General features: G+C 36.2%; 1 protein-coding gene across 1 annotated transcript in view; it reads right to left on the bottom strand.

Moving 5' to 3' along the window:
• The window catches only part of ADAMTS6 (ADAM metallopeptidase with thrombospondin type 1 motif 6), a 312,693-nt gene that overhangs the window by 139,885 nt on the left and 155,850 nt on the right, over positions 1-16,958 (bottom strand). The window contains exons 10-11 of the mRNA XM_056112563.1: positions 13,797-13,943; positions 4,445-4,586 (exon numbers count right to left, since the gene is read on the bottom strand). Of these exons, the coding sequence (XP_055968538.1) occupies positions 4,445-4,586; positions 13,797-13,943 (289 nt within the window). The remainder of the gene's footprint in view (positions 1-4,444; positions 4,587-13,796; positions 13,944-16,958) is intronic.

Genomic DNA, 16,958 nt, shown 5'->3' with positions numbered 1-16,958 from the left:
TTGCTCGAGCGGGCCCAGTAACGTCTCCATTGGAGACTTTGTTGTTACTGTGTTTGGCATATCGAATACATCACGGGGAGCTTGCCAGGCCCTGCCGTGCAGGCGAGATACTCTCGGTAGCTTGCCGGGCTCTCCGAGAGGGGCGGAGGAACACATTCAAAACATTTAAGGTTGGGATTGTTTTTCTGGATTGAATTTAATCCTACAGCACTGTAGTACTGTCCTCCTGTTGTTCATGGATTTGCTCGAGCTGGCGCCAGTACAGTCTCCATTGTGAGACTTGTTGTTACTGTTTTTGGCATATCGAATACATCACAGGGAGCTTGCCAGGCTTTGCCATGTGGGCAGAATACTCTCAGTAGCTTGCTGGGCTCTCCAAGAGGGGCAGAGGAATTGAACCCAGGTCGGTTGCGTGCAAGGCAAATGCCTTACCCACTATGCTATAGCTCCAGCCCAATTTAATACCATACTTGAAAAAAAAAACCATGAAGCTACAGCTGCAGTTAGCTTTCACACACTGAGAGCATTTCAGAAGCCCTTGGCATAGCTCTGCAAATCACTTTACACACCTCCACCAAGGCGGTGGAATCCTAGATTGACTGTGGGGGAGAGCAAGGAAAAGGGGGGAGAGGGCAAGATGGAGTGATGCAAATAATTGCTGGTTTTGCTTCTAAGATGCTGTCAGGGTGCTAAAACTGACCTGAGCAATAGCACCCTGGTTGTTCACTATGCAATGTTTTGTTAAGCTGTGCTTTATGTACTCTATACATTTCTGTACCGGTGTTATATTCTATAATTATTTAAATACAAGATTTTTAAGTCAGAAAAAAAGACCTTTAATTCATCTCAAAGTTATGGTTTTGTATATTCGAGTATTAATAAAAATACTAGATATGCCAAAAACAGTAACAACAAATCTCACATTTAAATTTACATTTGCTTAGAAAATCAAGAGCATTACTGTAAGGAACAGAGATGCTTTCGTACTCTGTGTACATATTTGGAGGGGAAGGGATAAAAAGGAAAGAGAACAAAGATTATTTGTCAAAAGTCTTTAATTTGTCAATATAGTTTTCCCAAATCACAAACTTAAATGAGTTTCTGAAATTGTAATGAGTATTAGAAATTCTGTAATTTCCTTCATATCCATAAGATCTCTTGGTCTCATTCAACACTAAAAACTTTTGATGGTTTCCCACTGTTCTAAAAGTTAGAATTCTTAGCAGAGCCCATTAGGTTTCAATTCCTTATACTTTACTCACGTCTCAATTACTTGCTATGAGAACTTCAGCCACGCTGGCTTTCTCTCAGCTCTTCATATAAATATGTCATCCCCAAGTTCCTTTCCACACCAACTCTTCACTAGGTTCTGATTAATTTCTTTAATAGTATTTCCTGAACTTTCATTATGAGGCAAACATTGTACTACTCACTATGTTAATAAGGAATAACTTAACAACAGTTAGGAAGAAGGCATAATTCCTTTTCTCATGCAATTTATACTCTCACCTGTTGAAAGACATTTAGTTTATATTGATGTCTTAGCTATTACGAATAATGCCAAGTATACATAGCTATACATCTCTCTTCATGATCCTAATTTCAATTGCTTTGACTATACATTCAAAAGCAGAATTTCTGGATAGTTCTATTAAAATGTTTTAAGAGCCTTCCACACCATTTTTCATAGTGGACGCAACAGTTATATTAAGGTACCAATCATTGAGGCCAGAGTGATAGAACAGCAGCACTTGCCTTGCATGCAGTCAACCTGGATTCAATCCTCAGCACCCATGTCGTCCCTAGAGCCCACCATAAGTGATATAAGCACAGTGCCAGGAGTGAGCGCTGAGCAATGCCAAGTACTGCCCAGCCCTGTCCTGACCCCCCTTCACTTCCTTTGCATTCATTGGTCTAATAGGAATAATTAGAAAAATAAATATTTAATCTTACCTTAAAATTTAATGTCTTTTCGATTGCCACTCAATGCCTCTTTTGCAAACCACAGCACCCAAAAGGAGAGAGAGAACAAAAGGGAATGCACTGCCACAGAGGCAGGGTGGGATGGGAGGGATGGAGGTGGGAGGGATACTGGGATCAGCAGTGGTGGAAAATGGGCACTGGTGGAGGGATGGGTATTTGATCATTGTATAATTGAAACCCAAGCACAAAAATTTGTAAGTCTACAACTGTACCTCATGGTGTTTCACTAATAAAAATTTTTTAAAAATTAATGTCTTTTACTATTTTAAAGAAAGATTTCAAGCAGTGTTTTTATAAAAATAGAAACTAAGCTTTTAAACTTACTTTTTAATTAAATTTTTCTAAAAACCCATAATTTAAAATCTTATTCTTTCATTAACATGTTTATATTTTCTACCTATCCTATCCTAAAATTAAAAATCTCTTTCTATGAAACGTAAGATTCTTTTATACATTCACTGAAAAAATTCCTGGGCGCATGCACCAGAGGAACACAGATGGTCAGCTCTCCTTGTCCTCACCTGCCTACTGATATGGATACTAGACCCAACTGGGCTACATGCAAGGCAAGAGCCCTACCTGCTGTACTATTGCTACAGTCTAATGCTGAGACTATTTAAGGCAGCCACAAGGTACCAATTATGATCTATTTTTTCCATATCACTAATTTTCCTTGTTTTAGCATTTTGGCTAGTGCCATCTTGTTCCCAGTTGATCATATTAGAATGTGGGCAGTGGATAAAGCTGCTTGAAATAGCTCAGGACCAGCAAGTATGTAGGTCCTACTACATTAAACTAAGACGCGTCTGCACTTCAAAGGAATCAATGACCAGAATACAAAGACAGCCCACATATTGAGAGAAATTATTTACCCAACAGTCATTTGGTAAGGGGTTAATATCCAAAATATATAAGACACTGGTAGAACTTCGTAAGAAAAAACATCCAAGATCATAAAAAAATATGGGAGAGAGATGAACACAAACTTCCTCAAAGAAGAAATACAAATGTCCAAAAGGCATGTTATAAAAAATAATGCTCTGCATCACTAGCCATCAGGGAGATGCAAATAAAAACAACGATGAGATATCATCTCACACCACAGAGACTGGCACACATCAAAAAGAACAAGAACAACCAGTGCTGACTTCGATGCCAGCAGAAACGAATTCTCATTCACTGTTGGTGGGACTGTCAATTGGTCCAGCCTTTTGGGAAAACAATACTGACATTCCTCAAACACTAGAAATTGAGCTTCTATATAACCCAGCAATACCACTCCTGGAAATATGTCCTAGGGACCCAAAAACACACTGCAGAAAAGGCATCTACTCTCTTACATTCACTGCAACACTGTTCACAATAGCAAGAATCTGGAAAAAAATCTGGAAACAGCCCAATTGTCTAAGAACAGACAAGTTGCATAAAGAACTATGTCAGGTCAACACAATGGAATACTATGCAGCTGTTAGGAAAAAGTGAAGTAATAAAATTTTCTTAGACATGGATGGACATGGTAAGTATAATGTTGAGTGAAACGAGTCAGAGGGAGAGGAGCAGACATAGAATGATCGCACTTATTTGCAGGATCTAAAAAAATAAAAAACATAGTATGAGACTAGTACCCAAAGACAATAGAAATGAGGGCCAGGAAAACTGGTCCATAGTTGGAGACTTGTCAAAGGGAGGGTAGTTGGGGGATGGGGTGGAGGGGAATGTGGTTAGGACAAAAAAGGGGAAAAGAGATCACTATAACACTGATGGTAGGAAATAATCACTCTGGACAGAACTGGTTGCTGAAAGGAGTAAAGTGATATGCATGATAACCTTTCAGTAACAATATTGCGAACCACAGTGCCTAACAGGAGAAAAAGAAGTGTCTTCCATAGAGGCAGGATGGGGGACTGGGGGGAACTGGGGATCTCTGTGGAGGGAAGTGTACACTGGTGCATGGATGGGTACTCAAATATTATACAACAGAAACTCAATCGTGAATAACTTTGTAACTGTGCATCTCATGGTGATTCAACTAAAAAATTTAATAGAATAAAGTTAGGTCCTAACCAATATAAAATCCCATTGACTTAATGATAGAAGTACCAGAAAGGAAATTGGGATCGTCAAAGTTTGACAAGGGGGATATTTCAGTACCATACCATTTCAAAGGACAGACAAAAGTTGACATCATAAATGCAGAAGTTAAAGAATAACTGTATTAGAAGTTATTAAAAATTTAACTATGCTCTACATGAAACTTTTAAAGTTTGGTTGTATTTATAATTATTCGTTTAGAAACAGATGTTATATGAATGCTATCAGAAAAGAGTAGTTTACAGAAAGACCGTATTTGCATTAATTATGTTACAAGAGTACCCATGTTCTTCAAGATTTCCATTTAACACATGCATAATCAGAAAATATATATAAGGAACTAAACATAATAAAGATTCATACTTCTTACCCCATATTTACATTGGCGGGATGTTGCTCCATACTGGAAACGACATTGCTCATCTGCATCATACACCTGACCTGGGGCCACAGCTGGATAAAGAAAGTCACGCTTGGGAGGCTCATTATCAAGGCAAGTACCACGGCCTGAACTGTTCAACATAAAGGATCAAAGGAAATTAGGCACACTATGGACTATTTTGATCGCAATTTTGAAACCATGAGTTGAGTTCTAAGTTTTAATAGCAATGCATGAAAGGCAACACATTCTAGCAAAAATATCCATGACAAAACAGAACATCTTTACTGAAAGTGGATAAGAGCATCAATAGTAGTTTTTGTTTGTTTGTTTGTTTGTTTCATTTCAGCACCAAGACAGCTAATGAATCTTAAACAATGACCTAAGAAGTCTTTGTTGGCCTTTAAAGCAATAATTTAAATTAATTTCTGAGGCCATCAAAACAGAATTTCAATTGCTCTAAGCTTCTTATTTGTTTTTGGTGAAAATACACCCACATCTGCTTGTAGAATTAAAAACATAAAATGTGGAAAATTAAAAGAACTGTGGTTGTAATGCTTAAAGACTTAATCTATACACTTCCACTTTGGGCAGAACAATAGACACAGTGGTAATACATGTCCAAAGGTTCTTGAAATATTTCAATAATAAATGGGCTGAATGACAGATGAGGCTAAAAGCCAAAGTTCTCCTCTCAAGTATATTAAAAGTGTTTAGTCTCTCAGAAATTTCATATTTCATCTAGGGTCATCAGAGTTGGAAAAGAGAATGTTCTCTTTTCTCTATAATTTCTGTTTTTTCAAAGTATGCTTGCACTCAAACATAATATTTTAATTCAGTGGAACAAATAACATAAAGATCGCCAAAAGCCAGACAGAATACCTCAGTTTAAAGAGCTCTACACTTTGCTAAATATAATTGTTCATTTTTATTTAGTCCGTGTGCATAAAATGGGACAGATGCTTTTTTACTTTCATTTCACATGTGAATAAGTTAGAATTTTTAAAGAATTCCTATGCCAACATTAAAAAATTTTTTCCAACATTCCTGTCAATAGTGCCAGCCCTTGTGTTTTTTTCCCCAAATCTTTTCCATTCACTTTGCCAAAGGAAAATAATTTCACAAGTAGAAGTTTCTCAACTATTATTTAGAACAGTACACATTTTCATTTATAGATAACTAAGAAAGAACCATGCTTTAAAATGAGGTTCATTGTCACTTAAAATTTTATCATATTCTGAAATGTCTATTAATTTGTTATATAAAAATGTGTATTATTAGGGCTGAAGAGTTAACTTAGAGTGAATGCTGCATATGTGTGAGGCCCTGGGTTCAATCCACGGCAAAACAAACAAACAAACAAAACTCCATATATTTGAACATCCTTTAAGAATTGAAGCAAACTATTTATATGATAATATATTCAAAGATCCAAGGAATAAATAGAATATTTTTTCTAAATACTCTTTTCCTTTCCTTTATGTTCCTCTTGATTAATTTTTTTATTTTTGCTTTTTGGGTCACACCTGGAGATTCAGGGGTTACTCCTGGCTTTGCACTCAGGAATTACTCCTGGCAGTGTTCAGGGGACCATATGGGATGCTGGGAATCAAACCCGGGTCGGCTGAGTCCAAAGCAAATGCCCTACCTGCTGTGCTATCACTCAAGCCCCTGCTCTTGATTAATTTTTAATCAATAAAAATACTTAGATGATAAATCAAAATGTGATAGCACTACAGATGAACTTTACAAATAAATGACAATCATTTCATTTGGCACTGCTCAAGGTATTTAACTGATAACGGATAATTGTTTTTCAACCAGCGATCTCATCTTTATTACAAAATATTTTCAACTTTATATTTATTACATGTTTTAGAAACTGATGGTCCCTTAATAAGAGCATTATTTTTTGGATGAATTTTTAAAATAACGAGTTATTTTTATTTTGTGAATGCAAAACACACTTAATCTATAAGGGTATACACATTTGGCACAAATGAAATTTTACTAGTAAAACCAAAATTTTTCATTAACGCTAATGATAAAGTGAGCAAGCTTTAAAATTATCATGGGAGAAGAGAGATGATCAATTCATTAGTTTCATTCTTTCATTTTTATTCTAGCATATCTATTTCATCTCTGATAAAAATTCATAAAAATCTTTATGAATTGAGTTTAATATGAAACAAAAAATATTTTGTCAAGGTACTACTATAAATTGTTGGAAAAATTAAAACTGTATACTGAAGTAATTATGTACAGGACCCTATAGATTAAAATGTTTGCCAATAACATTATAAAACAAAGTATGAACATATTCATCTAAGTGACCACAACTCAAAATCTACTAAAAATTATTTTACATAATTATGTGTAAGAACACAGAAAATTAATCTAAACTTAGAGGAAACATTATGTGGACCCCTAAAAAGAGTTTAAGATTAGATATTTTTTCCCTGAAGGAAAAAATGCCTTCCTAATGGCAAACTGAAAATTTTCTTAACCCAGGTGGAAGCAAGAATAATTACTTCATTTAAAGTTCTTGTTGCCAGAGTTCATGTACTTAAAAAGCACCAAATCAGATGGCCACTACAAAGGCATCCAGACAACAAAGAATTCTATTGACTTGGTCACCTGTAACGAAGTTCTCCTGAGAGTTTATTCCAAAATTAGACTTTGTTTCAGCTCCTTGGAAGCATCTATTGCTTTTTATTCATGTGGTCTAATTAAAAATCTAGATATGTATTGGTTTTCTTTCTTAGCATATTTTTACAGAAGATGAAAAGAGCATCAGCAAAAAAAAAGTAGATATGCAAAAACATTACCTAGTTCTTCAGAAAATAATGATGTATTTATTAGTATGGCCTCAGTAAAGGCCTTTTGTAATGGATTTTGTTATATTTAGACAAATGATCAATACTTGCAAGTCAAGTGTCTTCATCATTAATTGGTTCATGGGGTTAATTGCAAGATTGATTTAAGTTGCTTCTACATTTTGGAAAGAAAATGAATATACATTTTCCTCTCATAAATGCTATCTGGTACATAAAGATAAATCCCAATTAAAGTATTTTGAAGTGTGGAGTAGTTTTCAAATTTTAATTCTGAGAACTGTGTGACCAATAAAATGCATGATTTTTAAAATCTGTCTTTTTCTATTATAGATTAAGTTAAATATATAGAAAAAATTATTAAGGGAAGAGTCTTTCAAAAGTATAATCCTGGATATTTCTTTGCCTCTGAGTCACAGGATACATTATGAAATATTATAAATATAGGTGTAGAAGGTAAAGAAATGGATCTGAAAAATGCATATTAAACTCTAAAAGTATGCTCCCTCATTTTTTCCTTAGAAAATTCCCAAGTGCTTTCCCCCTATTATGCCCTTCCCCCCCTTCAAGAACTACTTTATACTCTAATAGTTTCATTATTTTATACTCTAATTATTATAATAATTTTCTTAATTTCACCTTCCAATTATTTACCTTCCTTGTTGTCTACTCCATATAAGGGAGTGATTCTTTTATAAATTAATTCTTTCCCTCGGTATATAAGTGTGAGATACAATCATGTTGATAAGTATAAGCATAGCCTTTTCTTTAATGTTCTAATTTAATATTTCCCTAAAGACCATGCCATGATTATTTATTCATTCTTCTATTGTTTATTCATTCTTTTATTTTGTATAGTTTTTTTAGAACAAATCATTTTTTTTCTTAAACACGAGATTTGTAATTGCCTTACATGACCATTTTTTGCTCGAGTGGGCCCAGTAACGTCTCCATTGGAGACTTTGTTGTTACTGTGTCTGGCATATCGAATACGTCACGGGGAGCTTGCCAGGCTCTGCCGTGCGGGCGAGATACTCTCGGTAGCTTGCCGGGCTCTCCGAGAGAGAGGAATCGAACTCAGGTCGGCCATGTTGACTGTGTGCAAGGCAAATGCCCTACCGCTGTTGTATCGCTCCAGTCATTTTTAGATAAAAATGACCATTTTTATCTAATCTAAATTTTAAGCTAATAAATATAATGATACAATTCTTATAATATTGAACCACAGTGTTATTGTTGTGAATATATCAAAATTACAACAGTGATATATATAAATCCTCTTGAATTATCTCATCGAATACAATTTTAAACTTAGATGGATTGGTTCATTGGTGTCATAACTGCATTTTTCCACTCAGAAAACATAAATATGACTCATCAATAAATGAAATGAAAAACACTGTTGATAGATTCCATCTAAGGGGTGCTTTAGATAGCTGACTATTGTTAAGCACATATAGATTTAATCAGAGCAAAACTGCACAGCAAAACTGTTAAAAACGAGAACTAGATACTGAAGAGTAATGCAGCAGATAATGCACTTTCTTGCTCCTGACCAACCTGAGTCTAATCTCTGACACCAAGATGGTCTCCAGAGCCCTGCCAGAAGTCATCCATCCGTACAGAACCCAGCCAAGAGTAAGCCTTGAGTACCACTGGGTGTGGCCCAAAAGCAAACAAACAAACAAACAAGGTAGAACTATAATCATTTCACCACAAGCAAGTATTTCTCTATTAATAACCTATAGTAATCGATATATATGTATATATAAAGCACTATAAAAATTACTAAATTTATAGGCTCTATGTTCAAACTTGCAAGATGGAGCAAAAAAAAGAAAACAAGTTTCGATTCTGAAGTTCTTAGTAATCAAACAAAGTATATTTGCTCTTCTAGGTACCTTTGCAGCAGCAGGAGAGCAAAGCCATATTTTATGTACGCCACTGCTAATTTAGAGAAATCCTATTTACATAGTTTGGAATCAGCCTTAAAAATAGAAACATGAGCCAGCGTTGAATCTTCAACTATAATTCACAGACCCTATGGAAAATATGCGCCCTTGGCTTTGTCTCCAGGCACATGAGAATATACTCCTGATTGCAATTTTAGACTTATTTTTCATTTTCATTATACTATAAGTATACAACTGCACTCTACAACACAGTAGGACAATCTAAGATAATTATTCTTTCTATATATCTTTTTATACATCTAAAATAATCTAAAACTTAAACGTTTAAAAATTTCTCACATATCAGTTCAAAGCAATAATATTACAGCTGATATGGTGCTTGTCTTGAATGCAGCTGGCTGGCCTGGGTTCCATCACCAGCACCCTGAGCACTGAGTCAGGAGTAAACCCTGAGCACTGTAGGGTGTGGCCCCAAGAGAAAACAAAATTTTATTTTAAATCTTTTCATATATCTAAAATAATCTTTGTGTTTATTTATGTAAAATGCAAGCATTAACAGTCTCTTAACAGCAACAGCAAAAAGTTAAAATTTAATGTCATCCATTTTTTGTCCACAAATTTGTGCAAATATGCATAAATTAAGGAAAATAAATTCCTTTGTATAATCTGTGGCAAGTCAATTGTCTTGTCTACTGTGTTCTCATAATTGCTCTATCAATCTTGACAAAGCTAACAATACATTACTTTCCCAAATTACTCTAAAGTAAGACCTTTCTCTCTAGCTTCTTATATGACTGGGGTGCTTGAATATAGCCAAACTTGTGGTGAATATACACATTGTACTGACAATGGTTCACTTTGGCAACTTTTTTCTTCACAGGTTACCATAAGTTGTCAACGACATTTATGGGTCCAGGTGCCCCAAATTACTAGATAAATGGAGAGAGGAGACGCCTGTTTTGCCAAGCTGTTTCTTGGATTCTATGTAAAGAAGAGGTCCCTTTGATAAAGCTATTCTCCATCAAATGGATTATTGACATTGATCTTCAAGGAAATTTCTAAGAGAAAAATATGCTTGACCCATCGTGCTCAGTTCGGACGGCTTCTCCTCCAACTCCACCCTGACTTTCTTTCTACTTGCAGTTCACCTTCCGCCGTGAATTGCCTCTTCTTCAGTTTCCATCCTCTCTGGAGTACGGAAAATAACTAGTCCATGTTTAATTCGGAACTGTTGAGAATTTTGTTCTGGATCTCTGACAGGCCAGAGGATTTAACAGAATTTCAATTCTATTTTAGGTTGAATAGAGCAAGATTGATTCATAGAGACCCCAGAATTTTTGAAGGCTCAATTAGATTATTCTTCTACCACTGTAAGTGGTGGAAAATGTATAAAAACTGAGCCTACATGATTTCTGGCTGCCTTCCACTGCCTGGTAAATTAGCCCAGCGTCATCAATGAGTGTGAGCCATCAGACCAGGTTTGTCTTTCCCTATTTTATAAATAAGTGAATAAATAAGTCCCGCAGGCAGATAGGAAGGACACTACCTGCAAAGCCGTCGTCGAAAACATCAGAAGCTGGCATAACACGTCCATTTTAACGGAAATGGGTTCTGTATTATTTAATCAGGACGGCTTCTGGGCGATTCATGAACCACTTATTGAATCACCGAGTTTAAGAAATCTGAAAAAAAATATTGGGAGTTGGTAAACACCATCTCCTGATTGATCAATAGTATCTAGTGTTTCAGAATGACATGAAAGACTTCTTTTTCTTTCTTTCTTTTTTAACTCTACTGGCATTTTAAAGCCATGAAATTGTTTTCAGTTGAACATAGTAAATAGTGAATCTATATAAATCATAGAAAACTCATTGTTAAAATCCACCATCATCTTTGGCCTACAGTCACTAAGGAGAGAAAGGTATGCATTTTATGGACTGAGCTGCAGTTTCTAAACAAGTCACTTTTCAAGATTCCTTTTTCTTGAGAAAAGAAAGTAAAAATAGGATGTTACGAGTATTTCTGAGCCAACTATAAAACAAATTTAAAAGTAATCCCTGATAAAAAATATCACTGGATTTTTTTAAAATGTTACGCACAGCAGTTAAAGCAATTAAGTTACTACATTAATAAAAGGGAACAGAGAAATTCAAGATTACTATTATGTCCTTGAGGTGTGAGTAAATGGGCCTTTTAAAGAGCCTTGTGTTTTTTAAAAAATCTTTATTCCTTGGTCAATTACTGAATTGTTCAGTTAATGTTAAAGTGGGTATATGAGCAACTATTTCCAAATCTTTCTTTTGTATCTACCCTACTAACGGCTTTAACTTTTTGAGCATTCCTATAAGGGTGAAAACAGAAATATTTTTATAATATAGAAAATAAATAAGCCATTAGAACCTGATAAACACTAACTATGTTTATACATAAAAACAGCAAAGATGAAATAAGATTTAAATAATGCTCTTAGTGTTTTGATTATTTTCATCAATTCAATAGAATACCTCATTGCAACTAGTAATAATTTTACATCTTCCATCAAGCCAGTGTGAATTTAACTGTATTTTATCGGCGACTTAGGGATTCCCTTTTAGTGTTTTAACAGTCTAAACTTGGTGTTACACAGCCTAAACATGGTTTCAACTAGGCAGAGTTTGGCAAGAGATCAAACCTGGTTCTTGTATTTGGGATACAGAGACAGTCTAATAAATGGGGTTGTGCAACTGAAAAGGGATAGAGGACAAAAAAATAAAAGGTACTTGAAAAAAGGAGGAAATTCTTCAAAAACACACATGAATACTAAGTATGTTATATAGTTTGTCTTTCTGGTGACAGACATCCAGATTCCATTATAAAATAAAGAGCCAAGTCAAGGGAGAAATTCCAGATCTGGCTTGATTTCTGGGGAGAGCAGATCTTCAACAATGTTTAAAATTTAGGTAATATGATCTCATTAAAAACATCTTGGAAAATGATATGGCTGGTGTTTTTTTTTGTTAAAAAACCACCAAAAGTTTAAAACTACCACAAATTCTCTCTATTCTGTTTTTATAGTTTTTCACCAAGTTTGGGCACTAAACAAGTACAGTGTTATAATTACCAATTACCATAATTAAAATTTTTTAGGTTACAATAGGATTCTTCAGAAGAACTGAAATAAATTTCCAATTCCTTCACTTGGATCAATATGTTAATGCAAGAGAAACCCTTTTAAACATTTATCATTTGATTTCTGGTTGAGCAAAGCATTGTATATGGGAGATTTGAATCTTTTGTTTGGGACTTTTAAAAAACATACAATCTGTGGCTAGGGAGATTAGTATAGCAGGATGGGTGCTTTCCTTGTCCCCAACTGGACTAACTTTGATCCCTGGTGCCCTCCTCATATCCTGCCCCACCAGGAATGATCCCTGACACCCAAGTGAAGCCTGGTACCCAGCCTCTGCCCGAAGTGATACCTGAGTGCAGCTCCAGGAAGAAATCCTGAGCAATGCCGAGTGTGACCCCCAGAACAAATTAAAAAACCTCTTAAATGTAATGAGAAGCTTCATAATCTGATTATTAGAAAGCGTCAAGCAATTTTAAATAAAAATGTTACCCTACATAAAGCTTAATTTTAAAAAATTTGCACTATAATCATATTCACTGAACAAGACAAGTGCTTCGTGTCTCCATATTTTTCACAAAATGTTTTTTCTCTTCTCTTAGGAAAAGAAGGCATAAAACATTTGAAAATAATATTAAAGTAATAAAGCTTAAAACCACAATATTATTTTGAAAAATAATATCTACCACACAATGAGTCTAGTGTCTTATACCCATGGTAGCATTCCATATAATTATATGCATAACAACCTGATTATAGAAGTATTATAACCTAAACTCATTTAATAATTGATGTCACTGAAGTTTATAAAATTTAAAAAAATATGTCCAAGTTTACACAGCAAGTGAGAGCCAAATTTCATTTCAAAGTTAATCTTGAAGTCCTATGAAGGTGAGTTCAGAAGATCATCTGTTTTCCTAATGAACTACTCCTGAGCTCATCTTTCTTCTTCACATTTAAAACCAGACTCTTCAAACAGACCTTAAGAACCAGCAAAGAAGCTCTCACACCATAGTAAAGATATTCCTTAATACATTTTCAAAGATAAAGTTTTGTTTCCTGGTTGTTTATTTTCGCTGTTGTTATTGTTTGTTTGTTACTATTAGATATTTTGGCATTCCTGTAAATGTCAATTTTTTTCACTAACAAAATGAAATTACAACAAATTATTGTTTGGCCAATAGTCTACTAAATTATATAGATTCAAACTCTTCCTGATACTACTACTCACTTATTGAACATTTCTAAGACTTTATTATCAGCAACCCTACATATGTCCTAGTTGCAGTTTCTCAAATGCTTTCAGTCAACTCTGTTAAAGTTTGGGCGAATTGCCATACTATTTCATGGAAGTATTTTGGAAATGACCTTAAACATCATTGAATCCTGTAAAGATTGCTCATTATGCAAAGTATGAAACATCACATGTAGACTTATACCAGTAGCTTACTTCTGAAGCAATTCATCATTATTCTCCAGAGATTACTTACTCTAGAAAACTGGTGATATAGTCTCGGCTGCAGGCAGACCAGGAAAAAGGATTGGTGTTTGCAGTAATGTGAGCTGCCATAAGTTTTGCTGCTTCATGACCTTTCGTCCCACAAGAATTCCCAATTCCATCATGATTCATACCAAAACTGTTTTAACAAGGAACAAACATAAAAGAAAGAAATTAGAAAAAATAACACAAAGCCCTGAAATATCCTTCATTTCCTGATTTGATCATTTGTTAGCCTTATCAACATATTCCTTTCATTGAGATAAAGCAGATACTCTAAGGAAATACAGGATTAAATTTAGAGAGACTAAGAAATAATTCAATATATAATATATTTCTAAATCCCTTTATATGTATCATATACTATCAAATGTTATATGTTACAAATGATCTCTCCTTAAATATAGGGAATATATGTTAACTCTCATTTTGTAAATGAGAAAAACTGAGATTTAGTAAGTCAGTAACCTAGTAACCTAGTTAGAAAATGTTGACATTTTTAGTGAAATGTGATCTTTTTTTTCTTGATGCCACACATGGTTGTGCTCAGGAATTACTCCTGGCTCTGTGCTCAGGGATCACTGCTGAGGAGTGCCAGCTTTTGAAAAGGGATGGTCACATGCAAGGGAAGAGCCCTTCCCACTCTATCTTTGTCCCTTGAATCTCACTTTCGATATACTAAAATGAATTTATACTACCTCACAATATCTTATCAAAAGAAAAAAAGTATAGAAAGATGGTTATGATTTGTTGAAATCTAGATGTAAACCAGAGATTTCCAAACTTATTTTTCCTAGTGCCCCTTTCTCAGAAAAACAAAACAAAACAAAACACACTCAGAACCACCTGAAAATCAATCTTTCACCAAAGATGAGCACACCCCAGTTCCCCCGAAGTGGAGTCTCCTCTCCCTTCCTGGATTGTTCCAGCACCCCACTGGGGAGTTATTTCCCACTTTGGGAAATGATGGCCGGGACCAAAGAAATCCCTTCTCTTATTAATATATGTAAAGGAGAATTAAATGTGTTTTAAGTGTATGTCCGTGTTTTCAAAATCACTTAATCACTTAACTTCCCGTTAGTCGTCGATTTGCTCGAGCGGGCGCCAGTAACGTCTCCATTTGTCCCTGTCGCGTGCTAGTGTAGCCCAATGGCATCTGTTCGCTCCGGGAACATGAAGGGCCTCAAACCGATCGTTCATGATCTTGACGAAGAAGTCTGACCATCTGGTAGGTGGGCGGCCACGCGGTCTTTTGACATCCCGTGGAATCCAATCAGTAACAGCTCTAGTCCAACGGTCGTCTTTAAATCTCATTACGTGACCAGCCCATCAGATTTTCGACACCTTGGCAAATGAGACAGCGTCCCTGATCCTTGATCGTCGACGGATGTCAGAACTCCGGATTCGTTCTCTCATTTGAGTGAAACATGATATTCCAAGCATAGCTCTTTCTATTCTTCTTTGGGAGACCTGAATAGCATTCTCATCTTGTTTGCGTAGGGCCCAGGTCTCTGAGGCATATGTTAATGCAGGAAGAATAGTGGAATCAAAGAGATGTGCTCGTAGCTGGAGGTTCTTTGTCCTTTTAGTTATTTCTTCAATGCTCTTGAATGCTGGAGCGATAGCACAGCGGGTAGGGCGTTCGCCTTACAAGCGGCCAACATGGCCGACCCGAGTTCGATTCCTCTGCCCCTCTCGGAGAGCCCGGCAAGCTACCGAGAGTATTCAATATGCCAGACACAGTAACAACAAAGTCTCCAATGGAGACGTTACTGGGCCCGCTCGAGCAAATCGACGATCAACGGGAGGGCCTTTACCTTTACCTTTACCTCTTGAAGGCATTCCAAGCCGCTCTCTTCCTCCTGCGCAGCTCGGGTGCCAGGTCATTTGTCATGTTGACCTCTCGACCTAGGTAGACATAGCTGTTGCATTCGGAGATGGTCGTTCCATTGAGAGCGAATGGGGCGTCAGGAACAAGGCTGTTTCTCATAAACATTGTCTTCGTAAGATTCAGCTGTAGTCCTACCTTTCCACACTCATGGTCAAAGTCGGCCAGCATTTGTGCCGCTTGGCTGACGTTTGGTGTTATTAAAACAATGTCATCAGCAAAGCGGAGGTGGTGTAATTGCCGACCATCTATCTTCACTCCCATTCCTTCCCATTCCAGTCGTCGCATGATGTTCTCGAGGGTGGCACTGAAGAGTTTCGGTGAAATGGTATCACCCTGCCGCACCCCTCTCTTGACATCAACGATCACTTCTTTGTAGAATGGTGAGATCCTGGTAGTGAATCCGCAATACAGCTCACGGAGGATCCTGATGTATTGGGCTTGAATGCCCTGATTGGCTAGGGCTTCAATGACCGCTTCCGTCTCCACAGAATCAAAGGCCTTCTTTAAATCAATGAGCGTTAAACAGAGCAGCATCTTGAACTCCCGAGAAACCTCAATGAGCTTGGTTATCATGTGGATATGGTCGATGGTGCTGAATCCTTTGCGGAACCCTGCTTGCTCGCATGGTTGTCCTTCATCTAATGGTCTGCCAATCCTATTCAGGATGACTCGAGTGAACAACTTGTAGATGACAGACAATAGGCAGATCGGGCGATAGTTGCCAATGTCATGGATGTCTCCCTTCTGTGTTTTCAAAATATATACTTAAAATTCTTGATGCAAGTAAGGATCATGAACAGATTTTCTTGGCCATGGCCCCCCTTTATTTTTTAAAACTATTTTTTGTCATCTGTTCCTGTGCTCAATAACTTAGTGCTATAAATCTGATAAAAAAATCTCAGTGATAAGTTACAGTTTTTATTCCTTAAAATGTAATAACAGTAGGACTGTCTTCATTGTGACATTCTAACAAATGTGCCATGATATGTGTTAAAGGAAATAAGTAATTTGTGAGAAAAGATATATAACATAGATGTTTGTGGAAGAAAAATCGGAGAGGTCATTGAGAACAGATAATTATAAGCTACTATGTGAAAGTAAATAATCCCTTTGGCAGTGAAGAGACATGGAAGATTTGTTAGAGCAATTGAAGATTTCTGAGCAGCATATGGACTTCACCTCTATTTTAAACAGGTTATTATAGTAGCTCTATGGAGGAAACATTAGTGTGGCAATCGAATGGTGCCAAGGAGAAGAGCTGGG

Source organism: Sorex fumeus, unplaced genomic scaffold (genome assembly GCF_029834395.1).
Source record: "Sorex fumeus unplaced genomic scaffold, SorFum_2.1 ptg000018l, whole genome shotgun sequence".
Lineage (NCBI taxonomy): Eukaryota > Metazoa > Chordata > Mammalia > Eulipotyphla > Soricidae > Sorex > Sorex fumeus.
Note: the sequence above shows the minus strand (reverse complement) of the source record. Positions and strands in the feature narration are given on the sequence as shown.